Raw genomic sequence first — 20,252 nt, 5'->3', positions numbered from 1 at the left:
TTTCCATTTCATAGATTTTTGACTTATAATAATGGCATAAGAGATTCATATTTTCAAATGCAAAATGCCATTTAGAATGAAATGATTTGCATTTTGAAATGACTTTTACTTAATGGTTATAGTCTAAATGACAAAGGCTCTTGTGCCTCTAGTATACAAGAAATTCAATTCATCCATATTCTGAAAAACATGTCACTTCAGATGCAAGGGTTTATGTAAGACTGAAGTGCTCATAAATTGAAAATTGTATATTATAGATTTATACAAGAAAACTTCCTCAAGCAATGAATGAGCACCATGAAAATGAACAGTTAAACACTCTTCAGGGTATGAGAGAGTAGAGTTAATTAAACAACAATATTATAATTTATATACAGTCCTAAGAAGAAGTAGCTTATCTAAAAATATTTCCAGAGCACATGCTTAGTATGTAATTGCAGTGGAGAACAAGAGGGATTGTTTCACGTTGATGAGCTATTATTTTATTGTTTAAAAAACTTATTTGGATATACTTTTAACATTCTAGGTTAAAACTGATTATGCTCATTTGCTATTCACTATGAAATACCTTAATTATTTTAGAAGACAAGTATTTTCATGTAAATACTAGAATAACTGTTGAAGGATGAGGTTAGTATTTTTATGATTTTATTTATATAAATTATATATTATTTATAAAATTTTGTATAATTGTAATATTATAAATTTAATGTTAGTAGGTTGGCATAAGATTTACTTATTAATTTGCTTCTGTATTCTCTTTCACTACTCCATTTAACTAGAAAGTAGAACTAATAAGAATACATTTTTATTCACTTTGGTCTTATAATTTTTTTCCTGTAATTCAAGTTATAATGTTGCCTACAGATGAGGTTATTCTAGAATAAAAGAATAACCATATTAACTTGTTTCTGTATCATCTAGTTGCAAATGAATAAACTAAGTTTGTCTTAATCTTGGCCTATAAACTATGCCTTTTTCTGAAACACAAAACTAGAATATCACTGGTTTAACTAACATTTCATTTATGGCCTAATTGAAACTTTAAATATATGTATGAATTTCCATTTTAAGTTCAACTGGCATTTTAGCAAGTTCTTCTCTGTTAGAATTCTGCAGGATGCAAGTTAAAGAAATGTATTTATTGTATTTCTATTAAATTTTTTAATGAATTGATTTATTTTTTGCTATTGTTTAAAGGTTCCCTTTAATATATTACTATAGACAATCTTCAAGGCATTTCAACGTTTCATTAAAATTTGTTGGCAGATAATTTCTTTGTTTTCTTCTTTATTTCTTTTCTCTTTTTTTCTCTCTCTGTTTTGTCATACATAACAAAAGTTATGCTCATACTTTTAAAAATCTGATTTTTAAACTTGTTTTCTTACCAGAGAATGTAATATTGAATCCTTCATATGATATTGAAAAATCTGAAATGAAGCGCAACTGAGCCCTGAAATTTCCATAGAGACCAGCATTGATTGTTGAAGGAAGTTCTGAACCAGTCAGGCGTGCCAGTGGTTGGGTAAAACTACCATTCTCTGTGATGAGTAAGTAGTCATGATGGTCTTCCAAATGAAAGGTGTGAAAATTGAACTGCACACCTATTAAGGGAAAGATGAAAATTAGACTTATAAACTATATCAGTAAAACACATAGAGCTGGGGCTTCCCTGGTGGCGCAGTGGTTGAGAGTCCGCCTGCCGATGCAGGGGACGCGGGTTTGTGCCCCGGTCCGGGAAGATCCCACATGCCGCGAAGCGGCTGGGCCCGTGAGCCATGGCCGCTGAGCCTGCGCGTCCGGAGCCTGTGCTCCGCAACGGAAGAGGCCACAGCAGTGAGATGCCCGCGTACCGCAAAAAAATAAATAAATAAAAATTTTTAAAATGTAACTCTTCTTTTTTTCTCTCTCTCTCCACAATGAGCCTTTTTTAGGAGGGGTCCAGAAATTAAGTCAGTCTTTCAAATGTTCTTCAGTGTAAATGTGGTAATTGACACTAGACAGATGTAAATGAGAATGAGGTGTCAATGTGGCAAGGAGAAGATGCTCTGCCATCTAGATTAACTGATATCTAAGTTTACAGAATAATGAATGGAAATTCACATTAAGTCAATTTGATTTCAATCAGAGACTAAAACTAAGAAAAACTAGGCAGGTAATACAAGAACAGATGGAAAAAAAAGAAGAAAAAATTCATTATGCATGTTTTTCTTAGAAAAATGCGGTTGTTCTGATATGCACTGAATTAATACTTGGGAAAATTAAAAATTCTGTTAGATAGTGATGCTAATAAGCCCATTGTCAAGTATTACATACATAGTCTTTCTGAGACACACTTTCTCCATTTGAAAAATGGGGTCCTAATAGGGTTGTCTTGAAGTTTAAATGAGACAATATAGGGGATGACTTGGCACAGTGCTTTCACAGAGGAAGTACTCAGCAATCGTTAGCTATCGTTATTGTTTAATCCTTCAACATGAAAGTAAATTGGTTTCATGTCACTCTGTCCTAGTCAGCGACTTTATAAAAGTAAGCCTCTGTTTATCAGATTACAGTTTAAGCAATAAAATCTGTTTTCACTGCAGCAAAACAATATAAGACCTTCTGCTGAAGGTCAATTAATCCAAATAAGAATATGATACTAAGAACCTACTATATTATAGGCATTATGGAATATAAAAAAAATTAGAAGATTGTAAATAACTCATGGTCTATCTGAGGGAAAAAGATACATAAAATAAAAGTTCAAACATTATGCTAAGTGCTATAAAAGTGATTAATGTGAGTCAATATAGGAGCATAGAAATAGAGGTAGTTTGTCAAAGGTATCAGCAGAGGCTTCTGAAGGCAATGGCCTTCAAAAGTGAACAGATGTTTGTGGAATAACAATCCTGGGATAGACATTTCAGGAAGAAGAAGTGGACAGGCAAAGACATACAATCTTAATAGGGCAATGGGTGTTGAAGAATAGTGAGAAAAAATCAGTGGTTTCAACATCATAGTACCTTCTCATAAAAGTGATAATTCAAGAAGCCTTATTAAGGCAATTTTTGTTACAGAAATATAAGAAAAAACTTGGGCTTGAAGTCAAAATATCATGAATATCTAGGTTTTAGTTAGTTATGACACTAACTATGACCTTGAGGGGGTGACATATTGACACATGTGTGCGCGTGCATGTGCGCATCTGCATGTGCTGGATGAGAAGTTAAATTATATTACCTTGACAATTTCTCCAAACTTTAAGAGATTATCCTTCACATAACTTTGGCTACATTTTGGAATAGTTGTACTTCCAAACAATTTTGTTGGCTCGTAAAAGAAAAGCATATAATCTGCATTTCTTGCCATGTAAATACAGATTTAATTAACACTTGCAATCTGTGAAGATGCAAAACCTTAAGTGTTAATTAAACCTCTATTTACATAGCAAGTAGTACGTAGCCCTCCATTTTCTTGTATAATACAAGGAAGCTTATTTTGAACTCCATTAATCCACTACACACTGAAATAATAATAACACTGGATGCTTTGGTTAACGTCCAGCAAAGAGTCTTCCATTATGGAGAGCAACAAAAATGACAGTTTACAAAGTCTTCTACCTCATTCCTGCTGTACAATACCACAATACTCATTTTAACAGCATTTTTTCTCAATTATATTTAATTTCATTAAAATAACAATCCTTATATAATCCTCACTGTCAATAAAAGGATGTATAATTTTAATAAAGGCAAACTTCATTTGTATCTCAAATATTCTATCAGAACTGCAGATATATCTCACATAGTTGAACAGGAGTGTAAAAACACATTGTGTAAAAAACACAATGAATTCAAATTATTAAATAAAGCTTTAATTTTTAAAATTGTAATATCATCTTCTCATTGCTAGGATTTTGTGGGTGGGGTTATTTTAGATCTTCTATAGTAAAGTTAATAAGTACAATGTAATAGTAAAAACCAATAAGAATAATATAAGAATAGAGCTAATACAAAAACTACTTCTCCAAAGCAGTTTTTATCATGAATAAATTAACTCTTTTTAAAAAGATTAGCATGTAGATTTTTTCAGGTAAATAATTTTCATCCATTTTCGTTTTGATATATTAGAATGCCCATTTTCCCAGTGTCAAGTTTTTGCCTTAACCACTTATATTGCTAATATACTATTTTGGTTGTATTGCATGAATAAACCATACTTAGTACTACAAGGAATTTCATTTATTTGTTCAAAGGACATTTATTAACATCTATCATATGCATAGTGCAATTTTATACTCTCATTCAATTATGTGAGATATAACTTCAGTTCTGACAGAAAATTTGAGACAGATATTTCTAGAATGGTTATAAATTTACACAGGAAATATAGCTATAATAAATAATCATAAACATTTTAAAAACGAGTGTATATAAACATGTACTGTTTGCTTTACAATTGGTTCAGCACTTCAGAGTATCTTCCTATTCCCCTTTGAACTTTTGAAATCAACCCACTGTGCCAGAGACAAAAGCCATCCTGTTTGAGATTCTGTTGATATGAAAATTCCAAATAACATTAGTTTAATATATCAAAAGAAAATAAATATCTCATATTACCATTCTGACAAAAACATGAGTATAATACTATAGAAAAGTAAATATAATCCTCTGCTGCAGTTACTCAAATTGAATTTTGTGTTAGCATATTTTAATACTGATCTGGTTTTGCTCATGCAAAATGACATTGTAAAGGACAATGAAATAAAAATAGATGCAATGAAAATTCAGAAGATAGCCCATTATCATTGTATGAGGCAAATTACCTTTTCCATGGGTTACATCAACAGTCCACGTACAATTCAGAGAATTTGGATAAAATTCCGGGTAACCAGGTGATAAGATTGTTCCACTAGGCCCTCTAACATCTCCTCCACATAATGCTGAAAATACAAAGAAATGTAGTCATCTGATCAGGTATAGTTAGAGAGGCAGAGGCTGAACAACTCTCTCTTAAAATAGAATGAGTCTGATTATTTTTGCTTAAGTTACTTCCTGGTAATAACAGCAATGTGTAAAGACCTCTTCCAATACTAAGAAATCATTTCGTCCTTTGCAGCAGCAAAGAGAAGAAAAAGATATGTAATAGTATCTGAGAATTAATACTGGCCCCAGGAGAATTTAGCTCAACTTTCCACATTTGCATTTGAAGTACATACTTATCTTACACATTTCTAATTATAAGCAACATTTGCATAAATTGGTAAATTAAACATGAGTAATTAATTCTTTAGCAGTCCCCCTTTTACTAAGTTTTAAGAAAACAAATTGTTAATTATACAAAATTATTTATTTTAGATTCCTAAAGGGATATATGTCATTCTTCATAGAATTCTTTTTAAAACTGAAGTAAACCGAAATTTTGAAGGGTGCTTCTGCACTTGTACATTTCTCTGGGAAATATCATGAACAAAAAGGGGTTTCTGAGAGGATATTGATTTTTAAGTAAATACTCCAAGATAATAAAACTAAATAAATGTTTATGAACTGAGGTCAAAGAAATTGAAATTTAATTCAATGTTCATTTACTCTAGAATAAATGACAGTTTACAATGCCTTCTACCATCAGTGGTTATGATATGCCAGATAATTTTACCAGTATTAAAAATTAAAGGAAACAAAGATATAGTCAGGTAAGAATGTACATTCTCGTGGAAGCAGAGAAAAGTTGACTCCTTATTCTATTCCACTTGGAGATGTCTACTCTCTTGGACATGGGCAACATGGGTAAGGGCAGTAAGAACTGTGAATGCAACATACAGCCTTATCTGCTCTGATCCTTGCTCAACTTCTCTGGGATACCAGAAAAGTGAGTTTTGGCTTTATTGTCTTCCATGATTTCTTCCAAGTGGCAATGCTGAGAAGGAAGAGTTGAGGCAATCTGGCTGCTATTCTACACTGACCTGACTAGAAATAGTAAGTCTGCAGTTCCTAGAAGTATTTAAGCAGGCTTAGATTTACATAAATATACACACAATTAAAAATCACTCTTGGGGCTTCCCTGGTGGTGCAGTGGTTAAGAATCCACCTGCCAATGCAGGGGACACGGGTTCGAGCCCTGGTCCGGGAAGATCCCACATGCTGTGGAGCAACTAAGCCTGTGCACCACAACTACTGAGCCTGTGCTCTAGAGCCCGTGAGACACAACTACTGAAACCCCTGCGCCTAGAGCCTGTGCTCTGCAACAAAAGAAGCCACCCTATCAGAAGCCTGTGCACCACAATGAAGAGTAGCCTCCGCTCACTGCAACTAGAGAAAGCCCACGCACAGCAACAAAGACCCAACACAGCCAAAAATAAATAAATTAATTAATTAAAAAAAAAGAAAAGAAAAACAGAACACTCTTCCCTTTGCTACTTCTTTTACTTCACTAAGGAGTAAAAGAAGGTCTTGACTAGTACCTCACTTGAAGTTGTCTTATAGGCCACCTTCTTGAGACCAAGATAAGGCTATGCTTCCAATTTCATTTATTATTAAGACATTTACAATAATATTCATGGTCTGGAAGCCTAGGCTCCTGTTTAGAGCCTGCACAGACCTTTATTGGTGATTATTCTTACTGAAACTTTCAATTTTCGTTCAATTAAAAAAAAAAGCCTCATTGAGCTTTTTTGATCAAGTTAAGGGCTAGGTATACCATTTCCATTGTATCTTGATGGTTCTAAGTTTTTAAAATTTCCTTGTGAAAATTTCCTATTTTTCAGTCACATATTCCAAGGAGTACAGAATATCCATAAACTATTTAAACAGCTATATGTATTTTTTATACAAAATTCTTAAACATGCGGCATCACTGAGGAAAGAATAACAAATCTACAATTGTACCCTTCATTTTAAAGAATCTTAGTACTTTACTATTGCAGAGAATGTGGGCAGGAGGCCGTGTCATAGTAGACTTGTGCACAGGATCTGGATCAAGGCTGCCTGAGTTTCAATCCTGATTCTGCCATTAACTAGTGGGATGACACAGGGCAACATACTCAATCTCTGTTTGCCTTAATTTTCTCATCTGTTAAGTGGTGATCATAATGGCACTTACCTCATAGAGTTATTTTGATAAAACAAGTTAATATACCTAAAGCACCTACAGCAGTACCAGCACATGGTAAACCCTCATTAAATGTTAGCTATTATTATTATTATCACCACCAACCCTCACTGACTAGTGTGCTTTGTGAATCAATTAACTATGGGCTATGAAGAAACTATAAGAGCTGACGTGTATAAAAGTGAGGCATGCTGTACCTTGAATATCCAGGCAATCTAGGCCAATGGAGGTTATACTCTTGGATCTGGAAAATCAATTCTGTTTATTCACTTCTCCTCCCTTTAACCCCAGGAAGTTTAGATTAGTTGCCTCCGGGGAAAATGTTTAAACTGAAGGAAAACCCTAATCAAATCAGTTTACTAGTTATAAGTATTTGAGTTCAGTTAATTTTAGAGGCTTTATACAAAGCTCAGACATTCAAAAAATGAATATAATTTAGCCCTTGTCCAGTTATGCTCAGAATGAAATGGGGATACAAAAGAGGAGGACACATGGTGAAGAATCATGAATTCCATGATTAATAATTTGGACTTTCATTCCTAGGAAACAGAGAGCCATTAAGCATCTTTTGACATGGGATAGAGCATGAGATATCCTTAGTGTGAAGAAAGGAGGTTAGATTGAAGTAGTTGGATATTGAATTTAAGGTTGATTGGAGTTGCATTGACAAGAGATGATGAGGGCCTATGTTGCTCCCAGGAAAACTAGATACACTCACTTTTATTATTAATAATATTTAAGCATGCTGGTATACTTGGACATTATTTTTATTCTCCTGCTTCTTCTGATAACATTGTCGCCACACCGTTTTACTTTGGTGAATTTACTCATGCCAATTATGTGGCTTCACCAGGACCTGACAAACATAGTACCTTTACACCACAATCATTTGTCTCCAACCACAAGGATGGATGGACACAGGACCTGGAGAAGCCAATCGTAAAGTGTGCTTCTCCTTTTCTACAGTTACGAGTATAATTATGGACTGATTAGAGACCTTTCCTGGGATTTTTCTAATTAGAACAACAAGGAAGAACTCTCATCCTCCTCCGATTCTGGAAATACGAGGTTACATGTTTCCATCTTCATGAGAGTGTATTCTCCACTTCCCGTATGGAAAAAGCCTGGCTGCAGTTAAAGAGAATGATGCCAATAGAGAGAGAAAAGCCAAGATGGAAATAGAGATATCCTTGAAAATGTTTGAATTCATGATTATAATTAGCAATGAGAAGTATGCCACCCATACCTTTTCTAAGTTTGAAACTTTGAACAACAAATTCTGCTTTCATTTTTTAAAATCAGTTAGAGTTGGGTTTCTGTCACTTACAACCACAAGAACGCTATTACAAATGGTATTGTACCAAATACAGGGAAGAAGTGCTGATGATTCTTTTAAACCTCGTTATAAAAACAAATTGACCGGGCTTCCCTGGTGGTGCAGTGGTTAAGAATCCACCTGCCAATGCAGGTGACATGGGTCCTGGAGGATCCCACATGCCGCAGAGCAACTAAGCCCATGTGCCACAACTACTGAGCCTGTGCTTTAGAGCCCGCAAGCCACAACTACTGAGCCTATGTGCCTGCACTTAGAGCCCATGCTCTGCAACAAGAGAAGACACCATGGTGAGAAGCCTGTGCACCTCAACGAAGAGCAGCTGCTGCTCACTGCAACTAGTGAAAGCCTGCATCCAGCAACGAAGACCCAACACAGCCAAAAATAAATGAATTAAATAAATAAATAAACAAACAAAGAAGCAAAAAAAACAAACTGACCTAAAGCTGTTACAGAAAAATGATGGCACTGACAGTATTTGAAAATTTAATTATGAAATGACAAACTTAATCTTCCACTTGGCAAAATAATAAAAGTTAGGAATAGTGTTATAAATAAAAATTAAAGCCCAGAACTAAATAATGAATAGATTTACATTATGTGTGTTTTTATAAAGCAAGTGTGCAAGCACTTCCCCATCATAGGAAACCAGCTTCTTTCACTGTATTTTCATATGTGTTTTCTGAAAAATGAAGGATTGCTGACTTAGTCTCCACAGAAACAAAGAAGAGGTAAGGACACTGGTATAATATTTTCTATAGCCAGGAACTTGCCACCACAGGGCAGTCTGGTACATTGCCACAGTGCTGCGTAGCTAGGTAAAATTTGGACTAGTACATGTTGCCTTTCAGGCAGGAGGTAAATGCTCTATCTCTTCATTGCATTCATCTGACACCAACATGACACCTTCAATGCTATTTTTTCAAGGACCTGAAGCACACAATGGGCACCTAAAATGGTTACCTCAACACATTTTAAAAATACACATAGCATCCTTAGGCATGGGGTAAGTCTGGCTGATTATCAATATTAATTCTTTTGTTTCTTTATTAATGGTTTGATAACATAAAATTGGCAGACTTCAAGATATTCTTTTAAACATATGAAATACTTATATTTATGTTCAGCCTCACATTTTACAAGATTATGTTGATTTTTTTTTTGGTTTATAAATCAGTTTATTTTGCATATTGAATGAATTCTTACCATCACATGTTGGAAGTGGATGACTCCACCAGTGGTTTTTCTCACATAGAAGGGGCTCTTCATGGCTCAGCCTGTATCCTGGGTCACAACTAAATGAAACAGTAGATCCGATGGAGAAATCATGACCATAGCGATGACCATGTACAGGTATGCCAGGGTCCAAGCAAGAATAGGTGTTCACTGTAACACCTGGAAAACAAAGGGAATATGAAAAAGAGTAAGCTTGATGAGAGTCAAATTGCTGAAATTGATTCTCATTCCTTCAAACAATTGTGAGTGGTAATTTTTACAAATAAATTAATGTGCCCATAGCTTTATTTTAAAAACTAGCAGTTTATTTAACAAATTTTTTGACATTTCCTACCCACAAGGACCAAAAAATCAGGCCATTAGTTATATAAAAACTTGAAAATGTACAATTATCTATCAAACTTTGTATTATAAATTATATATATACACACATATACAATAATAATCATAGCAATAATTAATGTTTGAACTTATTATATTCCAGGTAAAACTCTAAAATGTTTGCAAAATTTGCCTAATTTCGTCATTAAAATAATTCTATGAAATTAGTTTTATCATTAAAACTCCATTTGATTGCTTTAGGAGGCTCTAAATATGTCTTCAGAGATTGGTATCTGTGTCTATGGATTTGTTCTGCATCCACTTATCATTGTCTTGTTTTATGTAATATTTAGATATCCAAGAAACATTATTACATCTGTATTTCAAGAAATACAACATAATAAACCCCCTTGGGGTTGAGGGATTGTACTAAAACAAAAAAAGGAAAGTCTATTCTGAGTTACTTTTATTATTTTAATGTGTTTTGTAAACGATAAATAATCTTATCTTATTGGTACAGTTTTTGTAATCTTCCTGTTTTGAGAGGAAGACATAAGGGGTAAAAGTGCCCAAGACAGGGAATAAAATAAAATTCTAGAGTGCAATCACTGGTAGCATTGCAAGAAATCCTTCCCATAAAATTTTGGTTCAACTGGAGAGATCGAGTTTTCTCTTTTACTGGATTCTATTAAAATACAAATTCACCAAACACCAAATACATTTTTAATGTTTTAAGAAGTATAATAATTAAAGTTTTACTCTGATGATTTTGAGGCATGTGAATGATTCATTTAAAGAAGATAGTTTGGTTTCCTTCAGCTTGAGAAACTTATTAAGAAAGTGTCAACAGAAAAAGTGTTTTATTTGTTTTCTTGGTAGGAAAGGGTTTGAGATGTTACTAAGTAAACCAGAAGACTAATTAGAATAAAAATGAAAGAAAATGATCTTTTGTAAACAAATTTAAATTGAAAATCACTGCCTCCTGGCCAGATTTGACCAAAATCAATGTCTTGCACCTCTCATCAACCTCAGCATTTCTTAGCCTCCACTCTACCATTTAGGCACTAGCCCTCAATAATAACTTGGACTATTTCACCAGGGCCTATAAGTGACAAACTTGCTGTCTGTAATAAAGACTCTGCCTTAGCTAAACTTGTTAGGCTCCTCCAAGTCCTTCTTATGATTAGGTCTGACCCTTGGGCTCTGTCCTTAGCCCATTTAGTTCAGTTTTAGCAAGAATCTGAACTAAATCTGTTGGGTCAGTTTATTAAAAATCCTCACACTTTTAATAACACTTTGCATGATGGTTTAACGTAATCCTTAAAATAATCCTGTGTCTGAGAACATGATTACAACCACATACCTTGGTTGAAATGGGACTGAATGTGATATATCGGGCATAGGATAGAACAATGGACAAAACGAAAAAGGTGTCTGCCCATTCTAGCATATTGATACAAATTAATTGCTAGTGAAAATTAATTTTGAAATAGATTTTTTTTTTAAAAAAATGACTACTCTGACTCAGCTTTAACTAATAAATGCTAAAGATCTCAATTAAAGTCCTTTAAATTCATTTGAATTCCCAAGCATGTGTTAATCCTCTCATTGCATTTTACAATAATGTTTAGGAAATATACTTCCATGCCACAAAGCTCTATATAAAGGGAAGTAAATATAATTAAATGATATTGTGAATAAGGTTAAAAAGAAAATAGCTATAAATATATATTAACGATTTTAAAAACCCATGCGCCCAACCAGATTTACTGAATAGAGACACCCTACATGGGATATAAAGTTACAAATTTTAAATGCTGAAATTTTCTCCTGAGGGGGAAGGGGGCATAGGAGACTTGAATATAAAAAGAAGTGATATAATATCTATCTGAAACTGATATAAAGATATCTTGTAGTAATCTTAAATGTACTGTTAGATACATTCACCAAAACTGTTTTTCATGAAAAGATATATGGCAATGTATTTTAGATGTGTGCATATGTGAGTTTATATATATGTATGCAACCATACATCATATACAATACAACCACATTTATTTATTTAAATATGTCAGATGTTTATAAACAAAACAGAGACTCGTTTCTATGCATATACCAGCATCAAGTTTTAAAAAAATCAGACATATTTTAGACTTCTTAAACAAAAAGTATTTTAAGTGAAATTATTCTAAACTGATTCCAACACTGTGAATTAGAGCCTGTTTTAATATATAGCCTTTGGCTAGTTATGTTAGCCATAGCTGCATATATATGAGTATGTATTTTACTTTTCACTGTTAATATAATTTTCAATACTTCATACAAAATAATAAAATTGAATATTTTTAATGGAAATGTATGCAATGAGTATGAATAAAATATAAAAGTATGATTGAATTTATGAAGTAAATGCTAAAAGAATTTGTCAATGTTCATATACATCTTAGACTGCCATTTACTGCCTATTGTTGGCTTTTCAGCACAAATAACGATTATATGAACTCATTTTTAAAGATTTTTTTATTTGCTATTTCTGACGTTTCCTTAGTATTTCCCTTCATAATGATATTACATAGATATTGTTGGAAAAAATCTAATACAGGATTTACTAAAACACATACCTTGTAACCTATTAGCATTCTCATAGGTCAAGGAAAGCTTTGATCTTCTTTTCTTTAATAAATCTCCTAGTTCTCTTAATGATACAATGGTAATACCAAAAGTATGGAAAACAGAGTAAGGAGATCAAAAAACATGTTGGCATTACTTACTTTCATAATGAATCTTGAAACCATTATTAGAACGGCTATTGTCTGTTGTAAATAGAAGGTATATAAAATTACTGCTACTAAATAGAAACTGGGGCACCTGTGTGCCATTGTAAGATCCAAGCAAGGGTGACAGAAGATTTGGCCCATCATGAACTTCCAGAACATCATAATTCAGTTCAGTCTGAAATCTACGGTTAAGAGACATATGTGAAAATATATTTATTAGAATAACACTGTATAGGAAAATAACACTTTAGATTGCTATTTAACTTATTATTTATAATTTTTACCAGCTTTATATACAATTTTCTTAAGCTTTTCTAATATCTTATATATCATTTAAGGCCCCACCATTTAAGAATACCAAAGTTATAAGCTCTTACTCCTATGGACAATTTTCATTTAAAAAGTATGAGTACATACTTGTTGTTCACAAGTAAGATTTCTTTCAAATGTTACAGATTACCTTCAGTAAATAAATAGCCTTTTCATTAACCAAGCATGTTTTTGGAGTCATCTTTCTTTTGCTTTCCTCATTTCTATGGAAAACTATGTATTCATTTTCAATCTTCAATTAGATCATCAGAATTTCATCTTAACAGTATACTTATTTATCTTCAATCAGATCATCAGAATTTCATCTTAACAGTATACTTCAAATCTCACCTCTGCTTCATATAGTTGTTTTATTTTTGATAAATCTCTTTTGGCCATTACATTTTTTATACAATTTTTATTTAGATTTTTGGCTGTTGTTGCTGCTATTGTTTTCAATTTTTTAAAAGATACAATTGTTTTATAAATTGTATTCAACACAGAGCTACTTTTAACATGTATAACATATCCATAATAAAATAAAATTTTGCATTCCTTCCTTGCACTTCAAGAGTATACCACAGTCTGAATCTGGATCAGAAATCTTAGTTGGGGGAAAAAACATCTACGTGGAATCATGAATAGTTGAGCATCTTACTCACTTCCCATAATGAAACTGCAGCCCAGAACATTCTATTCCTGCCTTCACCAAGGTTTTCCTATACATATTTCAGCTTTCAGCTTAAATTGGTCCACAGGAAGCCCTTCCCTGACCTCACAATGTAGGTTAGTTTTACTATATTGCCACAATTTATTGTGCCTTTTGTGACACTAATCACAGTTGTTTGCTTGTTTGACAGCTGTCTCCGTTAAGAGTCTATAAGCTCCATGAGATCAGACAGTTTCTGCTTTTGTTGATGTTTTGCATATAGTAGACACTCAGTAAGTACTTATTGGATAAATGCAAGAATGAATGTATTTTAAAGAAAACAATACTTTCTTTTCTCTAGGGCTGTTATCAATTTTATCAAAAAAGCACTCAGTATGCTTGGATACTTCAGTACTAACCATGCATTTTCACCCTTTTAGAATATATCTTCCAACACATTTTTTGGCAACTAGTTATATTCAGTACACTTTTAAAAATAATTATAACTTGAAATGTCCACCAATTTTCAGATAATAACTTTATCATACCTACCAGTCTTTTCCAGTATTACAAGATTAAACTACATTATTACTCAGAAAAATAAAACTAAAACAAATAAAACTCAAAACCTGGTAAAAAAAATTGAAAGAAACATTTAAAAATTAGAAACTTTATTTCATTATAAAATCTCCAATATGAATATAAACATGGCACAAAAGTAGTCAAAATGTATAATGCTATTTAAGAAAGACAAAGGAAATAAGCAAGACTTAGTAAAATGAATGAAATTCATAAGTTTATCTTACTCTTTATTTTGCAACCTGGAATATATTGTATTTGTCTAAAAATAACTTTTCCAATAATATGATTTAGAGTAGTAAATGTATAGGAATACACTATTTCCTTTAAAAAAATGATCAGGCAATTACGCATTGTGAATCCATTATTTGATTGTTTGGTAGTCAGTCTATTGTAGTGTGTGTGTGTGTGTATATATATATATATATATATATATATATATATATATATATATATATATATATATATATATAACAATACATATACAAAAGATTTTTTTTTTAGGAGTTTTTTTTTTTTTTTTTTGCTGTCCACAGGCCTCTCACTGTTGTGGCCTCTCCCGTTGAGGAGCACAGGCTCCAGACGCGCAGGCTCAGCGGCCATGGCTCACGGGCCCAGCTGCTCCACGGTATGTGGGATCCTCCCAGACCGGGGCACGAAGCCCTGTCCCCTGCATCGGCAGGCAGACTCTCAACCACTGAGCCACCAGGGAAGCCCTAGGAGTTTTTTTTTTAACTTTTATACAGCAGGTTCCTATTAGTCATCCATTTTATACATAGTGTATACATGTCAATCCCAATCGCCCAATTAATTACACCACCCCCCCACCCCCCACCACTTCCTCCCTTGGTGTCCACACGTTCGTTCTCTACATCTGTGTCTCTATTTCTGCCCTGCAAACTGGTTCATCTGTACCATTTTTCTAGGCTCCACATATATGTGCTAATATGCGGTATTTGTTTTACTCTTTCCAACTTACTTCATTCTGTATGACAGTCTCTAGATTCATACACGTCTCTACAAATGACCCAAGTTCGTTCCTTTTTATGGCTGAGTAATATTCCATTGTATATATGTACCACAACTTTTTAATCCATTCGTCTGTCGATGGGCATTTAGGTTGATTCCATGATCTGGCTATTGTAAATAGCGAAGCAATGAACATTGGGGTGCATGTGTCTTTTTGAATTACGGTTTTCTCTGGGTATATGCCCAGGAGTGGGATGGTTGGGTCATATGGTAATTCTATTTTTAGTTTTTTAAGGAACGTCCATACTGTTCTCCATAGTGGCTGTAACAATTTACATTCCCACCAACAGTGCAAGAGTGTTCCCTTTTCTCACACCCTCTCCAGCATTTCTTGCTTGTAGGTTTTCTGATGATGCCCATTCTAACTGGTGTGAGGTGATACCTCATTGTAGTTTTGATTTGCATTTCTCTAATAACTAGTGATGTTGAGCAGCTTTTCATGTGCTTCTTGGCCATCTGTATGTCCCCTTTGTAGAAATGTCTATTTATGTCTTCTGCCCATTTTCTGATTGGGTTTTTTTTTTTTTTTAATGTTGAGCTGCATGAGCTGCTTATATATTTTGGAGATTAATCCTTTGTCCGCTGATTAGTCTGTAAACATTTTCTCCCATTCTGAAGGTTGTCTTTTCGTCTTGTTTGCAGTTTCCTTTGCTTTGCAAAAGCTTTTAAGTTTCATTAGGTCCCATTTGTTTATTTTTGTTTTTATCTCCATTACTCTACCAGGTAGATCAAAAAAGATCTTGCTGTGATTTATGTCAAAGAGTATTCTGCCTATGTTTTCCTCTAAGAGTTTTAGTGTCTGGTCTTACATTTAGGTCTCTAATCCATTTTGAGTTTACTTTGTGTATGGTGTAAAGGAGTGTTCTAATTTCATTCTTTTACATGTAGCTGTCCAATTTTCCCAGCACCAATTATTGAAGAGACTGTCTTTTCTCCATTGTATATACCTGCCTCCTTTGTCATAGATTAGTTTACCATAGGTGTGTGGGTTTATCTCTGGGCTTTCTATCCTGTTCCATTGATTTATATTTCTCTTTTTGTGCCAGTAACATATTGTCTTGATTACTGTAGCTTTGTAGTATAGTCTGAAGTCAGCGAGTCTCATTGTTCCAGCTCCATTTTTTCCCCTCAAGACTGCTTTGGCTATTCAGGGTCTTCTGTGTCTCCATACAAATTTTAAGATTGTTTGTTCTAGTTTTGTGAAAAATGCCATTGGTAATTTGATAGAGATTGCATTGAATCTGTAGATTGCTTTGGGTAGTATAGTCATTTTCACAAAATTGATTCTTCCAATACAAGAACATGGTATATCTCTACATCTGTTTGTATAATCTTTAATTTCTTTCATCAGTGCCTTATAGTTTTATGCATATAGGTCTTTTGTCTCCTTACGTAGATTCCTAGGTATTTTATTCTTTTTGTTGCAATGGTAAATGGGAGTGATTCCTTAATTTCTCTTTCATATTTTTCATCCATAGTGTATAGGAATGCAAGAGAATTCTATGCATTAATTTTGTATCCTGTAACTTTACCACATTCATTGATTACCTCTAGTAGTTTTCTGGTGGCATCTTTAGCATTCTCTATGTATAGTATCATCATGTCATCTGCAAACAGTGACAGTTTTACTTCTCCTTTTCCACTTTGGATTCCTTTTATTTCTTTTTCTTCTCTGATTGCCGTGGCTTGGACCTCCAAAACAATGTTGAATCATAGTGGTGAGAGTGGACATCTTTGTCTTGTTCCTGATCTTAGAGGAAATGTTTTCAGTTTTTCACAATTTAGAATGATGTTTGCTGTGGGTTTGTCGTATATCGCCTTTATTATGTTGAGGTAGGTTCCCTATATGCCCACTTTCTGGAGAGTTTTTTATCATCAATGGGTGTTGAATTTTGTCAAAAGCTTTTTCTGCATCTATTGAGATGATCATGTGGTTTTTATTCTTCAATTTGTTAATATGGTGTATCACATTGATTGATTTGCGTATATTGAAGAATCCTTGCATCCCTGTGATGAATCCCAATTGATCATGGTGTATGATCCTTTTAATGTCTTGTTGGATTCTGTTTGCTAGTATTTTGTTGAGGATTATTGCACCTATCGTCATCAGTCATACTGGTTTACAATTTTCTTTTTTTTGTAGTATCTATGTCTTGTTTTGTTACCAGGGTGATGGTGGACTCACAGAATGAGTTTGGGAGTATTCCTTCCTCTGCAATTTTTTGGAAGAGTTTGAGAAGGCTAGGTGTTAGCTCTTGTCTAAATGATTGATAGAATTCACCTGTGAAACCATCTGGTCCTGGACTTTTGTTTGTTGGAAGATTTTTAATAACAGTTTCAATTTCATTACTTCTGATTGGTCTGTTCATATTTTCTATTCCTTCCTGGTTCAGTCTTGGAAGGTTATACATTTCTAAGAATTTGTCCATTTCTTCCACGTTGTCCATTTTATTGGCACAGAGTTGCTTGTAGTAATCTCTTATAATCTTTTATATTTCTGCAGTGTCAGTTGTGATTTCTCCTTTTTCATTTCTAATTTTATTAATTTGAGTCCTCTCCCTCTTTTTCTTGATGAGTCTGGCTATGGGTTTATCAGTTTTGTTTATCTTCTCAAAGAACCAGGTTTTAGTTTTATTGATCTTTGCTATTGTATTTTTGCTTCTATTTCATTTATTTCTGCTCTGAAACTGATGATTTCTTTCCTTCTGCTAACTTTGGATTTTCTTTGTTCTTCTTTCTCTGGTTCCTTTAGGTGTAATGTTAATTGTTTATTTGTGATTTTTCTTATTTTTTGAGGTAGGCTTGTATGGCTATAAACTTCCCTCTTAGAACTGCTTTTGCTGCATCTCATAGGTTTTGTATTGATGTGTTTTCATTGTCATTTTTCTCTAGGTATTTTTTGATTTCCTCTTTGATTTCTTCAGTGATCTCTTGGTTATTTAGTAACGTATTGTTTAGCCTCCATGTGTTTGTGCTTTTAACGTTTTTTTTTCCTGTAATTTATTTCTAATCTCATAGCGTTGTGGTCAGAAAAGATGCTTGATATGATTTCAATTTTTTTAAATTTACTGAGGCTTTATTTGTGACACAAGATGTGATCTATGCTGGAGAATTTCCATGCACACTTGAGAAGAAAGTGTAATATGCTGTTTTTGGATGGAATTTCCTATAAATATCAATTAAATCTATCTGGTCTATTGTGTCATTTAAAGCCTGTGTTTCCTTTTTTTTTTTTTTTTTTCACAGTTCATGGGCCTCTCACTGTTGTGGCCTCTCCCATTGCGGAGCACAGGCTCTGGATGCCCAGGCTCAGCGGCCATGGCTCACTGGCCCAGCCTCTCCGCAGCATGTGGGATCTTCCCGGACCGGGGCACGAACCCGTGTCCCCTGCATCGGCAGGCGGACTCTCAACCACTGCGCCACCAGGGAAGCCCTTGTGTTTCCTTTTCAATTTTCTGCTTGGATGACCTTTCCATTGGTGTAAGTGAGGTGTTAAAATCCCCCACTATTATTGTGTTACTGTCGATTTCCTCTTTTATAGCTGTCAGCAGTTGCCTTATGTATTGAGGTGCTCTTATGTTGGGTGCATATATATTTATAATTTTTATATCTTCTTGGATTGACACATTGATCATTATGTAATGTCCTTCCTTGTCTCTTGTAACAGTCTTTATTTTAAAGTCTATTTTAACTGATATGATTCTTGCTACTCCAGCTTTCTTTGGATTTCCATTTGCATGGAATATCTTTTTCCATCCCCTCACTTTCAGTCTGAATGTGTCCCTAGGTCTGAAGTGGGTCTATTGTAGACAGCATATTAATGGGTCTTGTTTTTGTATCCATTCAGCAAGCCTGTGTCTTTTGGTTGGAGCATTTAATCCATTCACATTTAAGGTAATTCTTGATGTGTATGTTCCTATTACCATTTACTTAATTGTTTTGGGTTTGCTTTTTTAGGTCCTTTTCTTCTCTTGTGTTTCCCACTTAGAGAAGTTCCTTTAGCATTTGTTGTAGAGCTCATTTGGTTGTGCTGAATTCTCTTAGCTTTAGCTTGTCTGCAAAGCTTTTGATTTCTCTGTTGAATCTGAATGCGATCCTTGCTGGGTAGAGTAACCTTGGTTGAAGGTTCTTCCCTTTCATCACTTTAAGTACATCATGCCACTCCCATCTGGCTTGTAGAGTTTCTGCTGAGAAATCAGGTGTAAACCTTATGGGAGTTCCCTTGTATGTTATTTGTCATTTTTCCCTTGCTGTTTTCAATAATTTTTCTTTGTCTTTAATTTCTGCCAATTTGATTACTATGTGTCTCAGCATGTTTCTCCTTGGGTTTATCCTGTATGGGACTCTCTGAACTTCCTGGACTTGGGTGGCTATTTCCTTTCCCATGTTAGGGAAGTTTTCGACTATAATCTCTTCAAGTATTTTCTCTGGTCCTTTCTTCTCCTTCTGGGACCCCTTTAATGTGAATGCTGTTGTGTTTAATGTTGTCCCAGAAGTGTCTGAGGCTCTCTTCATTTCTTTTCATTCTTTTTTCTTTATTCTGTTCCACAGCAGTGAATTCCACCATTCTGTCTTCCAGGTCACTTATCCGTTCTTCTGCCTCAGTTATTCTGCTATTGATTCCTTCTCATGTATTTTTCATTTCAGTTATTGTGTTGTTCATCTCTGTTTGTTTGTTCTTTAATTCTTCTAGATCTTTGTTAAACATTTCTTGCATCTTCTCGATATTTGCCTCCATTCTCTTTCCTGGATCATCTTCAGTATCATTATTCTGAATTCTTTTTCTGGAAGGTTGCCTATCTCCACTGCATTTAGTTGTTTTTCTGGGGTTTTACCTTGTTCCTTCACCTGGTATGTAGCCCTCTGCCTTTTCATATTGTCTGTCTTTCTGTGAATGTAGGTTTTGTTCCACAGGCTGCAGGATTCTAGA

At 34.1% G+C, this 20,252-nt stretch overlaps 1 protein-coding gene across 1 annotated transcript in view; it reads right to left on the bottom strand.

The window, feature by feature from the left end:
* Window positions 1-20,252, bottom strand: part of LOC137210719 (CUB and sushi domain-containing protein 3) — a 705,705-nt gene that overhangs the window by 386,967 nt on the left and 298,486 nt on the right. Inside the window, exons 12-15 of the mRNA XM_067712783.1 lie at window positions 12,751-12,938; window positions 9,629-9,817; window positions 4,808-4,924; window positions 1,389-1,604 (exon numbers count right to left, since the gene is read on the bottom strand). Coding sequence (XP_067568884.1) covers window positions 1,389-1,604; window positions 4,808-4,924; window positions 9,629-9,817; window positions 12,751-12,938 — 710 coding nt within the window. The remainder of the gene's footprint in view (window positions 1-1,388; window positions 1,605-4,807; window positions 4,925-9,628; window positions 9,818-12,750; window positions 12,939-20,252) is intronic.

Source organism: Pseudorca crassidens, chromosome 17 (genome assembly GCF_039906515.1).
Source record: "Pseudorca crassidens isolate mPseCra1 chromosome 17, mPseCra1.hap1, whole genome shotgun sequence".
NCBI lineage: Eukaryota > Metazoa > Chordata > Mammalia > Artiodactyla > Delphinidae > Pseudorca > Pseudorca crassidens.
This window is presented reverse-complemented; position numbering and strand designations above follow the sequence as displayed.